The sequence below is a fragment of the Macaca nemestrina genome, chromosome 19, assembly GCF_043159975.1.
Source record: "Macaca nemestrina isolate mMacNem1 chromosome 19, mMacNem.hap1, whole genome shotgun sequence".
Classification (NCBI taxonomy): Eukaryota; Metazoa; Chordata; class Mammalia; order Primates; family Cercopithecidae; genus Macaca; species Macaca nemestrina.
The window spans coordinates 3436208-3458798 of NC_092143.1; the positions used below are offsets into that span (position 1 = coordinate 3436208).

The 22591-nt window shown below is 44.0% G+C and overlaps 1 protein-coding gene across 6 annotated transcripts in view; it reads right to left on the reverse strand.

Moving 5' to 3' along the window:
• Positions 1 to 22591, reverse strand: part of LOC105489298 (zinc finger protein 236) — a 158498-nt gene that overhangs the window by 23201 nt on the left and 112706 nt on the right. For 5 of the 6 annotated variants that reach the window (XM_071085879.1, XM_071085881.1, XM_011754025.3 and 2 more), the window contains 3 exons: positions 20092 to 20279; positions 10244 to 10375; positions 1440 to 1637 (listed from right to left, as the gene is read on the reverse strand). In XM_071085879.1, coding sequence (XP_070941980.1) covers positions 1440 to 1637; positions 10244 to 10375; positions 20092 to 20279 — 518 coding nt within the window. Of the gene's footprint in view, positions 1 to 1439; positions 1638 to 10243; positions 10376 to 20091; positions 20280 to 21294; positions 21377 to 22591 lie in introns of those variants that run through there. The other variant, XM_011754027.3, reaches the window with a different exon arrangement.

Genomic DNA, 22591 nt, shown 5'->3' on the forward strand with positions numbered 1-22591 from the left:
TAGCTTAGTACCAGGGTGATGAAATAATCTGTACAACAATCCCCTGTGACCTGAGTTTACCTATATAACAAACCTGCACATGCACCTCTGAACCTAAAGTGAAAGTAAAAAAAATTAAAAATAAAAAAGAACCCAAGCAGCCAAGCAACAGGCTTCCTTCAGGCACAGAGAGGGAGGAGTGAGGGACTCGGGGCTCACCAGCCCCTGGAGGGACCGGAGAGAGGAGCCACAGCAAGCGCCACAGGTGGGGCCCTGGGCTTCCCAGCTCGGACAGGACAGGGCCATCACCACTGACACCACTGGCCTGCAACACACTCAATGTCCGTGTGCTCTACTCCACACTCCAAAACAGCCATCCTGGTCACAGGGATCCAAGGATTCCAGTTCCTGGGACAGGAATTCCTTGAGTAGGACTCTCCCTTCTTCTTGTCCTACACTCATTAAAAGACAACAGACACACGAAGGCCACAAACAATCCCTGCCCCCCAACATACACAGGAACCCCAAGGGTCCAGCTGTCTTAGCACAGCTTTCCTTCCCGGCCGGCGTGGCACGCCTCTGACCTCCGCATGGCCTGGCCAAGGCTGGTCAGAAATTTCGCAGGCTATCCCTCACTTGGAATTTGCCTGCTTTTCTCATGTTATGAGGTTTTTGGGAGAAGTGTCATTTTCATCCCACTCTGCCAAGGACAGATGCAGTCTTGATGTGTGGGTGCTGACACTGGCCACGGCCGCTGGGCTGGAGTGGTGCTGGCTAGGCATCCGCGCTGCACGCTCCTCTGTGTTCCACCCCTTCCACACCCCATTCCCTTCACACGGAAGACGTAGCGCCCTGGGCTGGACATCAGAGCTCCCTGCTGGGATTCTGCCTCCTGCCCACTGCAGCACAGCACCATCTGTGGGGGTGTCCCAGAACTCATCCTCTGCCTCCCACACGCGGGCTCTCAGGTCTCCACTGTGCAATGCTGGCTCTGCTGCAGTGGAAAGCGTGCGCAGCTAAACCTTGGGAGGCTGAAGGGGCATCTTCAGGGCTGGTCCCCAGGGTGGGCACACATGCATTTGTTAGGGCCGCCCAATGCCCCTACAGAAAGTCCTACCAAGCCACGGTCTCAACAGCCATTATGTGAGCCAGCCTCTGTTTCCTGACAGCCTCGACAATGGGTGCTGACAGACGTTCACATTTCTGCCAGTCTGACAAGGGAGAGAGGGCATTGCAATGTTATTTTAACTTGTGTTGCAAACTGACTGTGAGTTGCAGGTGAACATGCAATCCATCTGTACAGCAAGCGGACCGCTTACAACCAGAACAACACTAAGTCTACATCTATTGAGCTTTTCCTCAAAAACACATGCCGGATTCCCGGCCGGTGTTAAATCTTGGACTCTGCATCTCTAGCCACCTGGGGGGCACACAGCTGTGCTGCGGCACGGTGGGCCTACCTTGAGGTGCGTGGCGCGCTTGAAGGCCTTCCTGCACACGGGGCAGCCGTGGATGCGCTCCCGGCCGTGCACCTCCTTGCTGTGGTGCATCAGCACTGCCGCCGACGAGAAGGCGCGGTCACACTCCAGGCACTGGTGTGCCCGGCCCTCCTTCTCGGGCTGGCTGCCCGGGGCCAGGTTCCCAGAGACGCCTGCTACCTGGAAAGAGCCATAAATTCTGTGACTTTCCACTCACTTGGCTGGATTTGTGCAAGTTTGTGAACTGACAGACACCATGGTGATAACAGGGACATTCCTAGCATGGACGCGCCAAGCCCACGCTGCATGTCCTATCATCAGGATAATTTAGTCAGAGGCACCTTCCACACAATATGAGACCAGAATGCACACTATGTCCTGCAAGACTGAGACCACACAACAGCAGCTAAGGAATGAGCTCTGTGCCGCACCGACCAGGTGCAAAGTCCAGCTCCAGCGTGACTGTCTGGGCTACTCTGGGCTAAGTACTTAACCAGTCTGTGCTTGCGTCTTCATGGGAGAACCACCTGCCTACCAAGGGCTGCATATGGCAGGCATTCACTAAATGCTCGCTACTGGTAGTAGCTTTAGATAAACAATTCTTAACAACAAAAGGTGTTTTTAGCTTTTAATGGAATTAAACCATTTTTTTCAAACCGTGGATCACAACCAATTAGATTTTCAAATCATCTTACTGGGATGCCACCACCATTTGAAAAAATCATTTTCAAAAATTTCGAAAAAAATTTTTTGAGATGGGGTCTTGCTCTCTTGCCCAGGCTGGAGTTCAGCGGCACAATCACAGCTCACGATAGCCTCAAACTCCTGGGCTCAAGCAATCTTCCCACCTCAACCCTCCCAAATACCTGGGACCACAGGTATGTACCACCTCACCATCATGCCCAGCTAATTTTTTTATTTTTTGTAGAGACAGGGTCTCCTTATGTTGCCCAGGTTGGTCTTAAAACTCCTGAACTCAAGGGATCCTCCTGCCTCTGTCTCCCAAGTGCTGGGATTACAGGTATGAGGCACTGCACCTGGCTGACTCAGCTTTTATAAACAAGAGATTCCAGTTTTGCAAATGCAAGTTTCTATGTGATGGCTTAACAAAACAATTATAATACAAATTAATGAGATCTGTCCACATTTTTATTATTCCTAGTTTATCAAATACTTTTTCATTAATTCTGGAATATAATAAGTAAACATTAAAGAAAAATACTTAACAAAAAAAGATTTATACAGGGTGCTATATTATTAATCTGTGCTGTAATTTTAAAAAATGGAATGGGAAAAAAGGAACAAAGGAAAAGATCAGAAAAGACATTGCAACCATGTGAGATGTGCAGGAACTGGTGTTATTCTAGAATATGACACCTGCGTCAGGTGTGTGTCTACACGTATCTGTAGGTGTTATTCTATAACATGATACCTGTGTCAGGTGTGTGTGTCTACACATGAGTATCTGCAGGTGTTATTCTACAATATAACACCTGTGTCGGGTGTGTGTCTACAGGTGAATATCTGTGAGTGTAAAGTAAAACGACAGAAACACACGCGTGTTGAGGTCACTGCATACAATATATTCCATGTGAGTCAAGTCTGAAAAGCACAGGAATAAATGATACTAAAGGCTGGTTGTGTAACGCAGATAAATGCATGCTGACGAACATCAACTCAAACAAAAACCTGCAGTTATGGAGCGGCCTAATGTCCTCCATCAACGTTACGAAGCATCTACCAGGAGTCGTGGCAATGAACACACACAGAAAATTGTTTCTGAACCAAACATTTTACTCATGAGATGTGAGAATTCAATATCCGGTCCACATCATTCAAGGAAAGACAAACGAACACACTAAACTTTAAAAACTATTTCTGCAAAATATTTTTCAGCATAATCGCATCAGAAACAAAGCTTCTGAATCATTGCTACTACTGTGAAACAAATCTCCAATGTTCTGCTGAATTCCATAACTACATATATATAAAAATCTACAGACTGAATTATATTAATAGAATTTTGCTAAAATCATACTTGCCCAAAGGAGAAGGGGAAATTGGTTACAGAATGAGTGTGAGATGATTTTTAAGCCTGAGGCATAAACTTGGCCACAGCTAGAAATAATGTGCTTCCTACAGCAGGTTATTCTGCGTGGGGGTGGGAGGGTAGAAGTGTATATGTCTACCCCCTCCCAAGCATGAGGAGTGTGGCTGTTGGGAAGCAGAAGAGGAAGGAAGGCAGCCTCTCACATCCACCTCCTAATGCGCCCGGAAAGGCCTGGCGCAGATCCAACATCCTCTGCGTCCAGCAGCCGGCACTGGCAGGAACTTAATTTTGTTTGCTGAACTGAAACAAGGTCAATATTTCAGAGAAATGCTGCCCACAACACACACCTGGGCACATGATCACCCTTCTGACCCCAAACCTCCCTCTAAAAACCTGCCCCTTACTAAAGAGTTCCCAGCTGAGACGAGCTGATCTCAAGTAACAGGAAATCCAGGTGTAAATGCTCAAAATGATATTCTTCTATTCAGACATGAAGAGTGAGGTAAGACAGATCTAGGTTCAAACGCCAGCTCTGTCTCTATTGGCAGGGTGACTAACTTATTCAAAGCTACCCTTAAATCTCAGAATCCTTGTGAGTAAAACGGGGCCGTGACACTTCAGACACCTCCCAGGCTGTGGGAAGGGCTCGGCTACATAAGACCACATGCCTAGTGGGAGCCTGCCCTTAGTCACCTGGCCAGCAAGTGTCGGCTCTTTTCTCCTGTAAAACCAGTTCAAAAGAAGGCCACGGCCCCTTAAGCAGTGAGTGAAGGAAGAAAGGCAGTTTACTGCAGCAGCTCCCCTCTGATTTAATAGCTTGAAATTGCTAACAAAGTTAGGTCAGGTCTCTTGATCTTTATGGGAAGGGTCAGGCAGAAATTAGTTCATTCGCTTTTGTAAAGACAGGCTGAGAAAGGGGGCAGTCTGTCAATGGCTCTCTTAGGAGAAAGACGTTTTCACATTGTGAGTACACATCTTGTCAGATCAGTATGGATTTCTCTTCAGATGAACTACGAAGAAAAAGATTTTTAAAAAGCAAAGGTTGTTGCTCTAGGGACTTCACCAGAGAGCGATGTGAGCCCCAGGCCATAGTAGCTGCTCCAGTGCCACCAGCAGTGTCCTCACCTGAGCACTTGCTTTGGGCCAGGACCTGTGCTCTGTGCCAGCAAACGTTACATGCCCAAATTCTGACCACTATGAGGTAGTCCTAACTACACCTCTGTTTGGGGGTTTGGGTTTTTGTGTTTGTTTTAAAACACGAACTTGCTCTGTCACCAGGTTGGAGTACAGTGGTGATCATAGCTCACTGCAGTCTCCAACTCCTGGGCTCAAGCAGTCCTCCTGCCTCAGCCTCCCAAAGTGCTGGGATTGCAGGTGTGAGCTACTGTGCCTGGCCACCTCTGTCTTAAAAACAGGCCATCACACAGATGTAGGATTGCCTGAGGGCTCCTGGCCAGAATGCACGGGAGCAGGGATGTACCCACATCACCAGAGGCTGCAGCCAGCACTCCCAGCCACTCTGTAGTGGGTTCAGATAAACCCAGGGTGCTTAAAGTGGTCCCAGCTTCCTCCCAGAAGCACAGGCCAGAGGTAGACCCAGGCATGTGTCTGAAGTCCCTGGTCAGAGCCCAGGTCGGAGCCTGGAAGCGTCAATGTGCATTCCATCTGTGTCAAGAGAGCATTAGGATGAAATTAGACCGTGATTAAAACCAATTAATGTTGGCAAACAGTGCTACAAGCTAACAAGGGAAACTTACAGAAAACATCTAAGAGAATTTCTCTTGCTAATTATAGGCATACCTTGTTTTCACTGAACTTCGCTTTTTTTGCCCTCCATAGATATCCTGTCATTTTCACAAATTGAAAGTTTGTGGCGATGCTGCTTTGAGCAAGTCTACTGGTGCCATTTTTCCAATGGCACATGCTCACTTCGTGTCTCTGTGTCACATTTTGGTAATTCTCGCAATATTTCAAAGTCTTTCATTACAGCGTATCTGTTACGGTGATCTGTGATTAGTGATCTTTGATGTTACTATTGTAATTGTGTTGAGGCACCACAAACCCTGCCCATATAAAATGGCAAACTTAATCTATAAACGTTTGTGTCTGACTGCTTCACCAACTGGCCACCCCACTTCTCCTTGGGGCTCCCTATTCTCTGAGACACAACAACACTGAAATGAGGCCAATTCATGACCCCACAATGGCCTGTAAGTGTTCAAGTGAAAGGAAGAATCACACATCCCTCACTTCAAAAGCTAGAAATGATTCAGCTTAATGAGGAAGGCATATAGAGAGCTGAGAGAGGCTGGAAGCTCAGTCTCTTTATGTCAAACTATTAGCCAACTTGTGAAATGAAGGAAAGGTTCTTAAAGAAAATTAAAAGTGTTATCCAGTGAACTCATGAATGATAAGAAAGTGGAACTGCACTATTGCTGATAAGCAGAAAGTTTTAACGGCCTAGACAGATCAAAACAGCCACAACCTTCACTTAAGCCAAAGCCTAATCCAGAGCAAGACTCTAACTCTCTTCCATGTTATGAAGGCCAAGAGGTGAGGAAGCTGCAGAAGAAAATTTGGAAACTAGCAGAGGTCGGTCCATGAGAACTAAGGAAAGAAGCCACCTCCATAACACAGCAGTGCAAGGTGAAGCAGCAAGTGCTGATGGAGAAGCTGCAGCAAGTTCTCCAGAACATCTAGCCAAGAGCATTGATGAAGGTCACTCCATTAAACAGATTTTCAGAGTAGACAGAACAGCTTTATAGTGGAAGAAGATGCCTCTAGGACTTTCACAGCTACAGAAAAGTCAGTGTCTGGCTTCAAAGGACAGGCTGACTCTTTTATGAGGGGCTAGTGCAGCTAGTGACTTGAAGTTGAAGCCAATGCTCATTTACCATTCCAAAAATTCTTAGGGCCCTTAAGAATGATGCTAAATCCATTCTTTCTGTGCTCTACACATGAAACAATAAAGCCTGAATGACAGTACATCTGTTTACAGCATGATATACTGAATATCTTAAGCCCACTGCTGAGACCTACTGGTCAGAAAAAAATGATTCCTTTCCAAATATTCCTGCTCTGGTCACGCAATGCACCTGGTCACCCAAGAGCTGTGATGGAGCTGTACAGAGCGACGAATGTTGCTTTCATGCCTGCTAACATGACATCCACTCTGCAGCCCATGGATCAAGGAGTAATTTCCACTTTCAAGTCTTACTAAGAAATACATCTCATAAGGCTGTAGCTGACACAGATAGTGATTCCTCTGATGGATTTGGGCAAAGTAAAGTGAAAACCTGTGGAAAGGATTCACCACTCTACACGCCATTAAGAACATTTGTGATTCATGGGAGGAAGTCAAAATATCAACATTAACAGGAGTTTGGAAGAAGCTGATTCCAGCCCTCATGGATGACTTTGAGAGGTTCAAGACCTCAGCGGAAGAAGCAACTACAGATGTGGATGAATGGGCAAGAGAATTAGAAGTAGAGCCTGAAGCTGACTGAATTGCTGCAATCTCATGGTATATATAACTCAGCAGATAAGGATCTCATGGTATTTACAACTGTGCAGATAAGGATCTCATGGTATTTATAACTTGAGCAGATAAGGAGTTGCTTCTTATGGATGAGCAAATAAAGCAGTTACTTGAGACGGAGTCTCCTGTAATCATCATCACTCCTGGTGATGATGCTGTGAACATTGTTGAAATTGCAACAAAAGATTTAAAAGATTACAGAAACTTGGTAAAGCAGCAGTGGGCTTTGAGAGATGGACTCCAATTCTGAAAGAGGTTCTGCTTTGGGTAAAATGCTATCAAACATCATCGCATGCTATGGGGAAATCTTTCATGAAAGGAAGAACTGACGCAGCAAACTTCATTGTTGTCTTATTTTAAGAAATTGCCGGCCAGGCGCGGTGGCTCAAGCCTGTAATCCCAGCACTTTGGGAGGCCGAGACGGGCGGATCACGAGGTCAGGAGACTGAGACCATCCTGGCTAACACGGTGAAACCCCGTCTCTGCTAAAAAATACAAAAAACTAGCCAGGAGAGGTGGCAGGCACCTGTAGTCCCAGCTACTCGGGAGGCTGAGGCAGAAGAATGGCGTGAACCCAGGAGGCGGAGCTTGCAGTCGGAGATCCGGCCACTGCACTCCAGCCTGGGCGACATAGTGAGACTCCGTCTCAAAAAAAAAAAAAAAGAAAGAAATTGCCACAGCCACCCCAAACTTCAACAACCACCACCTTGATCAGTCAGCAGCCATCAACATCAAGGCAAGACCCTCCACCAGCAAAAAGATTACAACTTGCTGAAGGCTCAGGTGATTGTTAGCATTTTTAGCAATAAGGTATTTTTAAATTAAGGTATGTACATTTAAAAAAAATATATTAATGCTGGTCAGGTACAGTGGCTCACGCCTGTAATCCCAGCACTGTGGGAGGCCAAGGTGGGAGATCACTTGAGCTCAGGAGTTTGAGACCAGCCTGGCAACATGGCAAAACCCCGTCTCTATTAAAAATACAAAACTTAGCCAGGTGTGGTGGTGCACGCCTGTGATTCCAGCTATCTGGGAGGCTAAGGCAGGAGAATCACTTGAACCCAGGAGGCGGAGGTTGCAGTGAGCTGAGATTGCACCACTGCACTCTAGCCTGGGCAACAGAGCGAGACTCTGTCTCAAAAAAAAAAAAAAAAACAAAAAGGAAAAAAAAAAGAAATAATGCTGCTGAACACTATTATTACAGTATAGTATAAACATCATATGCCCTGGGAAACCAGAAAACTAAATCATAATGTTAATGTATGACTTGCTTTGTTGTGATAATTGCTTTATTGCAGTAGTCTAGAAATGAATGCACGTTATCTCTGAGGTATGCCTGTATTCACTGATACAGATTAGTTATCCACCTCATTTTTATATTTAATTAATCTGTCAAATTTTGAAAAAAATTACACACTAGACCAAGTATTAATATTTGGTTTCTCTCATTACCATCTACTACTCAAATGGAAGTTAAAATGGAATATATCACTTCAATTGGGACATTTCAAACTAATCTTAACATAGGATTACTCTAAAAAAAATTATTCTTCTAGCTATATTAAACCAAATGCTAAAATCATAATGTTAAAAAATAGCAAAGTAGTTTCATTTACTAGTCACACAAAATACAGGAATTAGGTAAGGTGTGCCTTGGAACGAACTGATTTACGAACTCTCTGAAACATACCAGACGAATAAGGTTTCACTACAAAAGCACCATGAGAAAGAGAGCTTAAAAATATGACCAAGCCGCCAATGCGTTTTCTGTCTCAATGGATGTGTGTGGTCAACAGTTACCTCACCAGGCCTGAGGTGCTCAAACCCTGCACACTCCCCAGTGCCCTTGATCAGCTCCCGAGCATCACCGATAAGCCCCTGGAACATCCTGCTATTAGTAGGTAAGAGTGTATTTCATACCCAGGACCTTGGGCAATGCCACATAGTTTGTGCTGATGATGTGACTTATGGTGAAGGCCGATTTTTGTTTCATCTGGGGACCTGGGCCACTGCATCAGTTTGATCTGGAGAGGCTGGGGCCTGGAGACCGCATAGCTAAGCCCAGCCACGCGGGCACTCCATGGCCACATGTCTGACCCTAATACAGTTCTGGATACCAGAGCTTAGCTGAGCTTCCCGAGTTGGCAACAGTTGGCAGGCACTGTCACACAACGTTCCTGGGAGAATCGGCAGTGTCTGTGTGACCTCACTGGAGCGGACACTGGGAAGCTTGTGCCTGGGTTCTCTGGACTCCACCCCACATGCCTTTTCCTTCTGCTGGTTCTCATCTGCACCTTTCCATTGTAACCACAAGTATAAACCACAACCACCAACAGATCAGATTTCTCTGAATCCGGTGAGACCTTGTAGTGAATCGTCAAACCTGAGGGCAGTCTCGGGGACCCCAGACACAAATGTGTTAAGTTATACAAACTGAAATTCAGTGAGACGAGCTCTGGTCACTCAGGTCAAACTCCAGGACATCCCCAGTGCTGGTTATATCTCATCTCTTTGTGAAAAAGCCCTTGTCCTACTGAAAAACAGGTAAGTCATTATTTTGAAAACTCATTTGCTAAAAATGTTTAATGCTTCCTAAATTCAGAGATTATTCATCATCTGTGCTTTAATTCTGACCCTGGAAACTTTTAAGCAAAGAGTTTTCAGACTCTTCTATATTTAGACTACTGCTTACTAAATATTTTGTCTCTCAAAAACATGTATTTTTAAGAAAAAAGACTAGCCAAATGACAAATAGATCTTGCACACAGATGCACACACACACACGTATATGAAAATGTATATGACACTTAACAGAACCAGCAAAGGTGTTACTAGGAAATCTGCAGAAAGAACTAAGTGCAAGTGGCTGGATATGCGAAGTCTGATCAGTAGGCAAATACAGTATTAGTAAGTTTAAAATTAGATTTACATATGACTGGTGGCTACATCTAATTTCGTGGTACTAAAACCTCACTCCCTAAGAAACAAATCACAAAATGACTGAGATGTCGTACCTGTCATTCAACACACACCCCCGCAGAGCCTATGTCCACTCAGGATTCAGCTGGGGACACCTCAGAAGTCAGCCCCAGCCACCCGGGCCACACAGCACTCCCATGACCCTCTACCACCATCCCTTCTGAATCTGTATGTTTTTAAAAGCGACGAAAGCTCTGTGGATGAAGGAATATCCTGTACCTGGTAGGCTATTTCTTCACAAGCAGCAGACGCTGACTGTGGCGTGTGGCTCACTAGTATGACTTGCGGCGAGCCTGCTCCACCCTGGCCCGAGAGAGAGGGATCCGTGAGGAGTGCTGGGAACTGCTGACCCTGGCAAAAGATTAGTACTATTTCAGAAGTTGTAACATCAGCAAAACAAGTAATAATTTAAAAGCTCTTTTATGGTGCAGCTACCTTGGAAAACAAGCTGGTAGCTCCTCAAAAAGTGAACTGTGGAGTCACCACGTAACCCAGCAACCCAAGAGAAGTGAAAACAGAGTCCACTCAAAGCCTTGTACAGAAATGTCCACAGGAGAATTACCCATAACCAAAAAATGGAAACAGCCCAAATGCTCATCAACTGATAAATGCACAAATGAAATGTGGTATAAGGGAATACTGTTGAGTAATAAAAAGGTAGGAAGCTCTGGTACATGTTACAGCATGGAGGAACCTTAGAAATACTCTAAGGAATGAAAGAAGCCAGTCACAAAAGACAACACAGATGATCACATTTCTATGAAATATCCAGAACAGATGCGTCTACAGAGACAGAAAGTGGACTGGCAGTTGCCAGGGGCAGAGGTAAGGGTGGGCCGGGGGTCAGGGGAACATGGAGTGATGGCTCATGGCTCCAGGTTTCTTTTTTTTTTTTGAGACGGAGTCTTGCTCTGTAGCCCGGGCTGGAGTGCAGTGGCCGGATCTCAGCTCACTGCAGGCTCCGCCTCCCGGGTTTACGCCATTCTCCTGCCTCAGCCTCCGGAGTAGCTGGGACTACAGGCGCCCGCCACCTCGCCCGGCTAGTTTTTTGTATTTTTAGTAGAGACGGGGTTTCACCGTGTTAGCCAGGATGGTCTCGATCTCCTGACCTCGTGATTCGCCCGTCTCGGCCTCCCAAAGTGCTGGGATGACAGGCTTGAGCCACCGCGCCCGGCGGCTCCAGGTTTCTTTAAGGGGTGAGGAAACGCTCTAAAATTGGACCACAGTGATGGCTGTACAACTCTGTAAATACACTGAAAACCATTCAATTGTATACTTTAAACAATGAGGTGAACTTATATAAATTACATCTCAGAGTCTCTACATGTGTGTATATTTACAACACACTTCTTTGCTTAGAAACACATACACAATTTTGCTATGCTATAGAAAACGACTGTAAGTCTTCTTACCAGCCCAGCACACCTCTAGCTACGAGAATGGATCTGAGAGAATAAGAGAGAATGAGAAAGGTAGGGTGGTATGGGGCACGAGAGCAGAGAGGAAGCTGCAGCTTAAAGGGTCTGAATATCTACTGCAAATGCTGAATTTATAGAAGCAATTCAGCATGCAACTTGAACTGCTGCTATCAGCACTGATTCTAAACATATTTCACACACAGTTAAAACCATGGCTGATCACAGGAAGCATGGCTGATGTTGCTGGCTCCTGTGCTTTAAGGTGAGGGGTGTTTCTCAATGTCTTAGGGAACTACGCAAGCTGAGGTCCCAAAAGGAAAGTTAAGAATTGAGTAGGGGATGCCGTATTAGTCCGTTTTCATGCTGCTGATAAAGACATGCCTGTGACTGGGCAATTTACAAAAGAAAGAGGTTTAATTGGACTGACAGTTCCATGTGGCTGGAGAAGCCTCACAATCATGGTGGAAGGCATGGAGGAGCAAGTCACATCCTACATGGATGGCAGCAAAGAGAGGAGAGCTTGTGCAGGGAAACTCCCCTTTATATAACCATCAGATCTCATGAGACTTATTCACTATCATGAGAACAGCACGGGAAAGACCTGTCCCCATGAATCAATTACCTCCCACCAGGTCCCTCCCACAACATGTGGGAATTCAAGATGAGATCTGGGTGGGGACATGGCTGAACCATATGAGACACAGTAGAGGAAAAATAGGACTGAGCTGGCATTTTTAAAAACTTCCTTCATCAGAGAATTTCAGGTTCACTTCTTAAGGGAAAGAGCGGCAGGTGGCAAAATAGAAGTCAAAAACATACAAAGTCATCATCAGGGATTCCAGAAAAAGAGAGCTTCTAACTTGATTTGGGTTCCTTACTTCCCATAAGCAGCTTTTTAAAAAAGCAAAATGAGGCTATTTTAGGTATCTCCATATATCAGCCTAACTTTTTACATAAACATTATCTAAATTGAAAAGTTCTTTTTCTTTTTTTTTTTTGAGATAAAGTATTGTCCTGTCACCCAGGCTGGAGTGCAGTGGCTTGATCTCAGCTCACTGTAATCTCTGCCTCCTGGGTTTAAGTGATTCTCGTGCCTCAGCCTCCTGAGTAGCTGGAATTACAGGCATGTGCCACATGTGTGGCTAATTTTTGTATTTTTAGTAGAGATGGGGGTTTCACTATGTTGGCCAGGCTGGTCTCGAACTCCTGACCTCAGGTGATCTGCCTGCCTCAGCCTCCCAAAGTGCTGGGATTATACGTGTGAGCCACTGCACCCGAAGTTCCTATCTATACTAATAAAGCTTCACGTTCCCTACCCCCCTACATAGAGAAGTTGATTGAACATTGCTATTTTCAAATACCAGTGAATACTACACTTTTTTGTGACATGTCTGTTGCCAGCTGCTGCCACCACCCTTATCAGACTACCCAATTTGACAAATTGTATTAATCAACCTGGACTTATTAATTCACATTTATTTTATTAATCAAAGACCAAAAAAACTGCTGGTCAGAAATTCTGATGCACATAAGAACCAACTGGCTCAATAAATTCATATATTCCCAAACTAAAGGTAAGATATTTGAGAGTCTTAGCTTTTATAGATATAGAGTCTTAGCTTTTTTTGAGAGTCTTACCTATATAAGCTAAGATATAGCTTATATAGGTATATCAAGGGAAAAATTACAACTTCTTGTTGTTTTGAAATAGCAAAATTACAGAAATAAAGAACAGAGTGGCAGATGTCAGGGTTAAGAGGGTCTTGAAGTCATTATAAAAAGCAACATGAGGGGTCCTTGAGGTGATGGAAATATTCTGTATCTTGGCTTGTCATTGATAATAATTGTTTGTGATATTATACGACAGTTCTGCAACATGCTCCTATTGGGTGAAACTGGATAAGTATATATGGAATCTCTCTGTACTATTTTTTAAAAATTGCCCGTGTGTCTACAATTATCTCAAAAATTTTAATTAAAAAAACTTGAAATCTATGTAATTTACTAGCTTATCATTTGTGTTTCAATTGCAAACCTTAAGTATTCTTTTTTTTTTTTTTTTTTTTGAGACAGAGTGGTGCTTTATTACCCAGGCTAGAGTGCAATGGCATGATCTTGGCTCACTGCAGCCTCCACCTCCCGAGTTCAAGCAATTCTCCTGTCTCAGCCTCCTGAGTAGCTGGGATTACAGGCACATGCCACCACGCCCAGCTAATTTGTTGTATTTTTAGTAGAGACGGGGTTTCACCATGTTGGCCAAGCTGGTCTCGAACTCCTGACCTCAGGTGATTCACCAGCCTCGGCCTGCGATTACAGGCGTGAGCCACCACACCCAGCCAACCTTAAGTATTCTTAATGCAAATTTCCTGATTTAAAAATCAGTGTCCAATAAAATCTATACTCAACAATTAGCTATACTTACGGAAGTGATACACAAATCGGCTAAAACAATATAAAGGTTATTTACTTTTGGTTTGTATTATTATTTGCAGTTGGTTTCTTTGCTATATTTGGTTTACACTGAGGTAAAGACTACAGGAATTTGCCTTCCCCTGGAGCACACGAACTTTACAACATGAGAATGTAACAGCAAGCACTGAGTCCCAGCAGAGAAGAACGGGGCAACAGCTGTTGGCCCTGGCAGCTGGGGCAGCTGCGTCAGAGTCACAGGGAGGGTGGGTGATGAACAGCACAGATGCCAGCCCCACCCATGACTACTGAATTAACTTGAGCCTGCTGGGACCCAGGGAAGTCAATGTTCGACTAAATCTGAGAAATGCTGTAAAACATGAGAAAGGGCTGGATATTGATGAAAGGCATTCCATGCAATAACACACTTCACTATACTATTACCAAGTACCCATAAATCAACCTCATTTCCTGCTCGCATGTACTATAATTTCATTAGAAATATTTTTCTTAGCAGTTCATTTTACTGGCCTATACACAACTCTTAATAAACTTAAAACAAAACATTGTGCCTCAATAAAAATGTGAAGATATTTACAAGAGTAAATATGAATGACTTGTAAAGGATGAAGGCTAAGAAAGGCACAAAATTAAGAAAGCTTTAAATAGCATGGGCCAGATGACTCTTGGTGTTAAACCTACAACTAACTTGTTACTTCAGAATCGGCCTCTTTTCCCATCAGGAGTCTGTAATAAGATTTGCCAATTTCTGGGTCACCCCACAGTCAAATTTAGACTTAAAAAGCCACATTCATATCTCTAAAAACAAAGTTTTAAATGTTTTGCACCTGGCCAATTATCTGTAATAATAAGAGGTTTTTTTTTTTTAAATGACAAGAATTAGTATACAAGAGAATTCCCCTCATGAATAGGTAAACTACTTCTTGTATTCAGAATAAGAACTAAAAATCATTTGCTTTCTTGAATAGATTTTCCGCATGCATGTTTACACCTCCTGATAGAACTGTCAGACTTCAGTGGCCAAGCAGGACACACAACTACCAGCGGCCTGCTCCTCCTCCCCCCTGAAGGGTCTAGAGTTTGGAACAAATACATCAAAATTATATTTCAAAATTAGCTAACTTTCTCTGAATTAAAATTATCATTTACTCCAATATTCTTCCAAAATTGGGCCCTTTCCAAGTTTTAAATTAGGATTAATTATGTACTTACAAAAACATATACATTCCAAACTTTTTAGTATTATGGACTCAAATTTGCCCTTTTATTTTTTTTTATTTTTTATTTTTTTTGAGACAGAGTCTCACTCTGTCTGTCGCCCAGGTTGGAGTGCAGTGGCGCGATCTCAGCTCACTGCAACCTCCACCTCCTGGGTTCATGCTATTCTTCTGCCTCAGCTCCCCGAGTAGCTGGGACCACAGGCACCTGCCACCTTGCCCGGCTAATTTTTTGTATTTTTAGTAGAGACGGGGTTTCATTGTGTCAGCCAGGATGGTCTCGATCTCCTGACCTCATGATCCGCCCGCCTCGGCCTCCCAAAGTCCTGGGATTACAGGCATGAGCCACTGCGCCCAGCCACATTTGCCCATTAATTAAGAATACTATTTAAGTAAACTAAGACCACCTTTCTTTTAGGAACATTTTCTTTCATGGATTTTATAAAGAAATAAAAAATAATACATAATAAGTTTATGTGACTTTCCTATCTTTTAAATATGTACAGTAATTTCTACGTTTATATTACTGTTTCCTTCAGTTCCTTTAGGGAGATTCTTATTTTTCCATGCACAGAGTGCAGTGTTCAGGGCGGTATAATGCTAAACAATTTGATTTCTTCACATTGGATCTCTTCCCTGTGCTATTAGTCCATTTCCTCATTAAATTCAAGGAGCATGTGTCATTTTAAGGAATTAATATTAAATCATTTGACATTTATCCCCTAGTGAATAACTCTTAAATGAACAATCATCATTACACACTGGTTAATTTCTCTTGACCACCTTCTAATTTTCAAGTCAAATTTTTATTATCATAAACAATCATAATAATTTACGTATTTACAGACATTTTCTTATAGGTTCATTAATATCTTGACAATAAAAAGGTGGTTTTGTTGCTACAAGGATTCATTATGTTTAGAAAAATACCATTCATAAAGCTAAGAAAGGTTTCATCTGGTTTTTGCAAGTTTTCAGAGTATTAAATCAGCGTAAGTCTAAGTTTGCCAGCTAACAGAAAAAAGATTCAAATAAAGCTACACAATTTCTACTGGATATTTTAAAATTACTTATTGGACAATGTATGCTAATTAATCAATTTGGTTTACAAATTTTGCATATGAAGTACAGAAAAGAATATACAAAATGAACTTAACCCACCAAAGCTTAATAGAAACACTAATGTATCTGGCTAGACACAGGTTCCAGAGCACCCACCCGGCTCCTGCTGCTCACAAAGCCTCCTGCTCCCATGTCCTCAGGCCAGAGTGGAAGGGCTGAGGGGGGCGGCAGGGAAGCACTAACGGCAGGGCGTGTGGCTGCAGGCACACCCTGGACGCCAGGCACAGGAGCCACCTGCGCAGTGGGTGGGAGGGAGAGGGCGTGGCAAACGAGGTACTTCTGGCAGCTCAGCAGGCAAAGCCCGAGTCCACATGACGTGGCAGGGGCTAGGCAGGAGCCAGAGGGGCAGCTGATGGAGTCTGTCCTGAGGCGCTGGGGACCCACGGGGCTTCTGTGCCAAAAGCAGCATCCTAAATGAGACAGTGACCCCACCAGGGGACTGGTATGGAGCCAGGGAGCCTGGGTTGCCTGCTGGTGAGGACAGCAGGCCCAGAAACGGGCCACAGCACATCCCAGGGTCATCACTGCCACCAAGGCTTCACTCTACAGCCCTTCTTGAAGAACATCCTTGGAGAACCACCTGCCCGCTCACAAGGCTCCCGGGTGACCCACGTGCACTACACCAGCAGTCCCTACCCTTTTTGGAACCAGGCGGGCTGGTTTCGTGAAGAAAAGTCTTCCACGGATTTGAGGTAGGGGTGTTGGGAGATGGTTTCAGGATGAAACTGTTCCTCACCAGGCATTAGCTAGATTCTCATAAGGATCACACAACCTAGATCCCTCACATGTGCAGTTCACAACAGGACTCATGCTTTCCTCTGAGAATGTAATGCCCCAGCTCATCTGGGAGGTGGAGCTCAGGCGGTAATGCTCGCCGGCCCACACGCACCCCGGCTGTGCGGCCAGATGCTAACAGACCATGGACAGGTACCAGTCCACAGCCTGGGAGTTGGGGGCCGACTGTTCTACAAAAAAGGCATGGGACATCCTGGCAAATATCTGCAGACTTTAAAAATACAACCTGGAAAATACTGAGAACTACTTACTGAACTTTCACTTCAACTGTAGTGGATAATTCTCAAAGTGATAAAACTTAACATACAGAAAATACACTCTCATAATTATTGAAATAAACGCCTTTCTGGGTTTTTCTCAGCAAACTCAATCCCCACCCTCCAAAAGTTATTCAAAGGCATCTAATTAAAATTTATATTTTAAATAATTTTTACTTCTTTACTATGTCTTTAATTACTATAGTTAAAAGTCTACAAGGATTTGTTGCTACAAGGATTCATTATGTTTAGAAAAATACCATTCATAAAGCTAAGAAAGGTTTCATCTGGTTTTTGCAAGTTTTCAGAGTATTAAATCAGCATAAGTCTAAGTTTGCCAGCTAACAGAAGAAACACACCAGGGACCCTGGGAGCTGACTCACACATGTAACAGGACAGTCACCGTGTTCCCAAATGCAATGCTAGGGTAGTCCAATGCACGTTACGCCCTTAAGGCTTTGCAAGACAACAGGAAGTGTAAGGTCATATTTACAGTCGTCATCATTTAAATATAAAAACATCTTAGCAGCAAATAAAAAGGTGGGAAAGACAAATGGACTCCGAGTTAGTGTACAGACTCCTGTACCTGGATTTGAAGCGTGTTCCTTGAATGGTAAATAAGTAAAAGTGCTCTCCCATCCAGCCTCCCCCCGCCCACTGCCTGCCCCAGACCTCAGGGGGCTTCACTAGGCCCTGAGATACAGTAACCAAGATCACAGGTAGGAAAGGAGGAGACATGGCTGGTCCATCATAATCATCATGCTTCCTGCATCTAGGAAAGCACACCCCAGTAATTTACATCTTAGGATGGGTACTTTTTTGTTTATTTGTTTTTGTTTTTGAGATGGAGTCTCACTCTGTTGCCCAGGCTGGAGTGCAGAGGTGCGATCTCGGGTCACAGCAATCTCTACCTCCCGGGTTCAAGTGATTCTCTTGCCTCAGTCTCCCAAGTAGCTGAAATGACAGGCGCCCGCCACCATGCCCAGCTAATTTTTGTATTTTTAGTATAGACGGAGTTTCCCCATGTTGGCCAGGCTGATCTCAAACTCCTAACCTCAAGCCCACCTCGGCTTGCCAAAGTGCTAGGATTACAGGTGTGAGCCACCACACCCAGCCAGTTGACTATTTTTGTTCCAACCACAATTTTAAAACATGATACGAATTGCTAATATTTAGAAGGTTAATTATGTGACAAGCAGGAGTTGATGGTGCATAAGAGCAGGTGAAGAAAGGGTGTTAAACTCCATAAGCAGTCATGCTCTCCGCACAGCTCAGGAGGAATGCCTCTGAGTGAGATGCACGCTCTGCTTCCCAGCACCGCATGTGGCTGTCGGGGTTGCCCGACAGGTCCCTGGGGGCAGGACGTAGGCAGGGCTGCTTGACTACAGGCAGGTCACCCAGAGGGGAGCCCCTGTGTCCAGCGAGCAGGAACCCTGGCGTGCGGTGTGCCTGGGTCACCTCAGAAGAGGATAGTGGCTGTGCAGGGGTCCTCGGTGAGGAGCCCTAGGAGAAGCCTATTTGCCAACGACATGTGAGTATCCCACAACCCAGGGAGACTGACTGAACACTGAAGCGATGCAGAGGAAATGCTGCTATTTCACTAATGAAAGGGACTAGAGCTTAGAGAGGTCATTTTTTCAGCAAGTGGCTGTGATAGTATTAGGACCAATCCTGCTCTAGATGCCAAAATCTGTTTTTCTTGTACGGTGAGCCTAAAAAGCAGAGACAGAACAATCAAGGAATGTGTTTTGGTGAAAACAGCCTCAGCTTTTGTTTTGAGAGAGAGAAGGTCTCACTCTGTCATCCAGGCTGGAGTGCAGTGGTGCAATCACGGCTCACTGCAGCATCAACCTTCCAGGCTCACCCAATCCTCCCACCTCAGCCTCCGGAGTACCCAGTACTACGGGTGTGCACTGCCGTGCCTGGCCCAATTTTTTATTTTTTGTAGAGACAAGAGTTTTGCCATGTTGCCATGACTGCTCTCAAACTCCTGGGCTCAAGGAATCCTCCCACCTCAGCCTCCCAAAGTGCTGGGATTACAGGCACGAGCCACCTGTGTCCAGCCTCAGCTTTCTAATTCTGCTGTGTATTTTGCTTCTATTACAGCCAGGAACAGACACATAGAAATCACAATTTACATCAACTAAGAATAGATTTTTTATAGTCAACTATGAAAATTCTGATACAGTCTTATTATAATTAGTCTTCAACTATCAAAATGCGGGCATAGCTTTGTTACAATTCATCTTCATTATAACGAATCATAATGTATCATTATGATTTTCCTAATTAAACTCTGAAAGGTTTTCCAGCATCTTAGCTCAAGGAATCATGTAAAAATGTACACCCCTTTGGCACAGCACTTCTACTGGTAGGAATTCATGTAAGAATCTCAGTGACTAAGGGCATGAAAATTTCCATGCTATTTATTGAAACCATGAATACAACATAACGCCCATCAATAAACTTCATCTACATGATGTGTACACAAACTTATTTCTGCAGAAAGTTATAAATATGTACCTTAAACATTCATATAAAGGTGTAGAAGGATATATACAATAAAATGTTAACTGTGGTTCCATTTGGTGGTGGGATTAAAGCTTTGGGTTTTGTTTTACCTTATTTTTTTACATTCTTCCATATTATCTGAATTTTCTTTTTTCCCCTTTTTACATTTACTGTATTATTTTTTAATCAGAAAAAAAGCTACTTCGATTTTGAAAAAAAAATGCTCAGAATATATATTTAGGAAGGAGTCAATGAATAATGTTTTCAAAGACCACTTTTTGAAAGGACCTTTGCATCCCTCTCTGAGGAGCACTTGCCTGAGAGGTGATGTTGAGTGTGACAGTGTCCAGGCCTCCAGACAGCATACCCTGAGTATCGGCCAGCGTCAGCGTGACACTAGCGTCACCTCCCACACCCGACGAGGACATGACCAGGTTCTGAGTCGAGATGGCCGATGGAGACATCGGTGTTGTTGAAGGAAGGCTTCCGCTTGTAGTGTTAAGTTCTACAAAAGAGGCGAAGTAAGTAGGTCAATGGGAAGGCCAGACAAGTCCAGGTGTAAGGGCACAGGGAAAGCGATGCTCCCACCTGCATGCAGGAAGCAGCATTCATGCTGCCTGAGGTCTCCAAGCTGCACCAAAGAAATCACAGGGTCTTCAATTCTAATTTTAGGATAAAGCTTTTCTTAGTTTTTAAACATCTTTACGCATGAATATACTGTGCTTAATTATAACACACACAGAGAAAAACCAGTAAACAAAGAGTGAAAATGTGACCCCACAGTTCCAGTCACAGCTACTACTGTAGAATGAAAACTCAGACAACAATTTCCAGGGCACTGTCCCCATCCACAACTAAAGAGACCAGTTGAAGAAAGGAACCAAGTATGATCCACTGACGAATTACTAGTTCCAAAGCTTACAGGATAAATTTGACCATCTCTGCTCATTTTCTCACTTTCATCACCCTTACTGACTCTTATTCTAAAAGACAGGAGGTCAAAATAAACTTCATGAAATCCTTTAAATATTCATTTATCCTACATGACATCTTAATTTTCTTCGGAAAAGACAACAAAACTGAAATATCCCCCCTTGTAGCCGATGCTAAGAGAAAAGAAGGTACCTGGCAAAGAAAGGTCTTTTCTTTTACAAAACAGCCACTCATGCACCTTGCTGACAGATGAGACGGGGTCAGTATGGGATTATCAAAGTCCTGTAGTGGGCACCAGTGAACACAACGCTGAAAGGATAAACACACGGGCACACATACGCACACTCACTTTATCTGACAGTCGAGCCATCCATTCATCTAAAATATGTATTCCTCATCCACTTGTGCCTGCCACTGTGCCAGGCGCTAAGGATGCCGGATGACAACCAAAGGAGAAAAAGCTATTTCCTAACCAGGTTTCAAAACAAAACAAACACGCTCCTGTCAGTACTTTGCTGTGACTTGGGTCACATCAGTCCAGCGCTCTCCTAGGAGTCAGGGGCCAACAGGAAAACTAGGTTACTTACTTGTCGCTGGAGTTCTCCAAATACAATGCCTCCACAGATCCACACTCCTGGGGTCCCACACTGTGCTGCACAGACCTGGAACCTTCAAAAGCAGTAGAACCATTAGCAGGCTGGGAGGCTCGAGCGCTGAAGCAGCCGCCGGGGCTCCACAGATAGCTAGGTCAGACCCTCCCGCCTGCTCCAGCGTCCACACAGAGTGCTGGCGGGAGCCCGAGGAGTGTGGCCTTGTGGAGGATGTCTGCATGTGCTAAGCGTTCCAGTGACCAGTACAGCAGCCGACCTAATAGCTGTCCTTCTAAAATTCCCTCCACACACCCTTACTGCACACTAGCCTGCGGGTACATTTTTAACATGAGTGGTCAAAACTGTGGAGAGGCTGGGGCGGGGGGGCAGGTGGCAGCTGCCAATGAGCTTGCACAGAGGGAGGACAGGGAAGAGAGGCACGTGCCTGTGAATCTCGCCCAGGATCACATATAGAGCCAAGGCGAAGGCAGCACACAGCAAAAATGCAAACTTCATCCCAACTGCTGAAATAAAGGAATCAAAGATCTTCCCCCCATTCCCACCAGTCAACTAATCCTGACTTTCTAGTGATTATTAAGGTATCAGAGATTCTGGGACTGTGCAGCATGAAAAATGCAAAAAGATACAGAAGGCTTGTGTTTGATTAAAGTGAAACCTGACACAAAGTTCAATGAAAACAATAAACAACTTCAGACAGTGCCAATGTTCATATTTCAACTCAAACAGTGAACCTTTAATAATGTCCTAATTCAACGGATTTTCCACAAACAGGATGATACCAGTTCCAGTACAACTGTCCTCAATATGATTGAAAAGAACACGTGACTAGAGCAGAAAAAAGTTGAAATTTTCTTAAGCATGCAGTTAAATTACAAGCTACAAATAGCTCTTAACTATCTATTTGTTAAAAGCTACAATTTTATATTCAAATTAAATACTCTTAGCATGAAAATGAAGATCTCACGCTGAAGTGAAGATTGTAGACTCTTACTTTTATTCTTCACTTATTTTTCTGAAACCACTGTTCCTCCAGCATGTATAGAGCAATGCAAGTCTGACTTTATGATTCCGACTCAAAAATAAGTTTAAAAGATTAATAAACCATACACTCATCACACCCAACATTATCTTAAATCTCTTGGGATATAGCTTCTAAGAAAACATAATTTTATAAGGTTCTAAAAATAGTTTAAAAGATATGATATCAGTTTTTTCTTGCAATTAACTTAAATGTGAGAAGAGAGAAGGTGGGGGCGACAGAACAGGAGAGAAG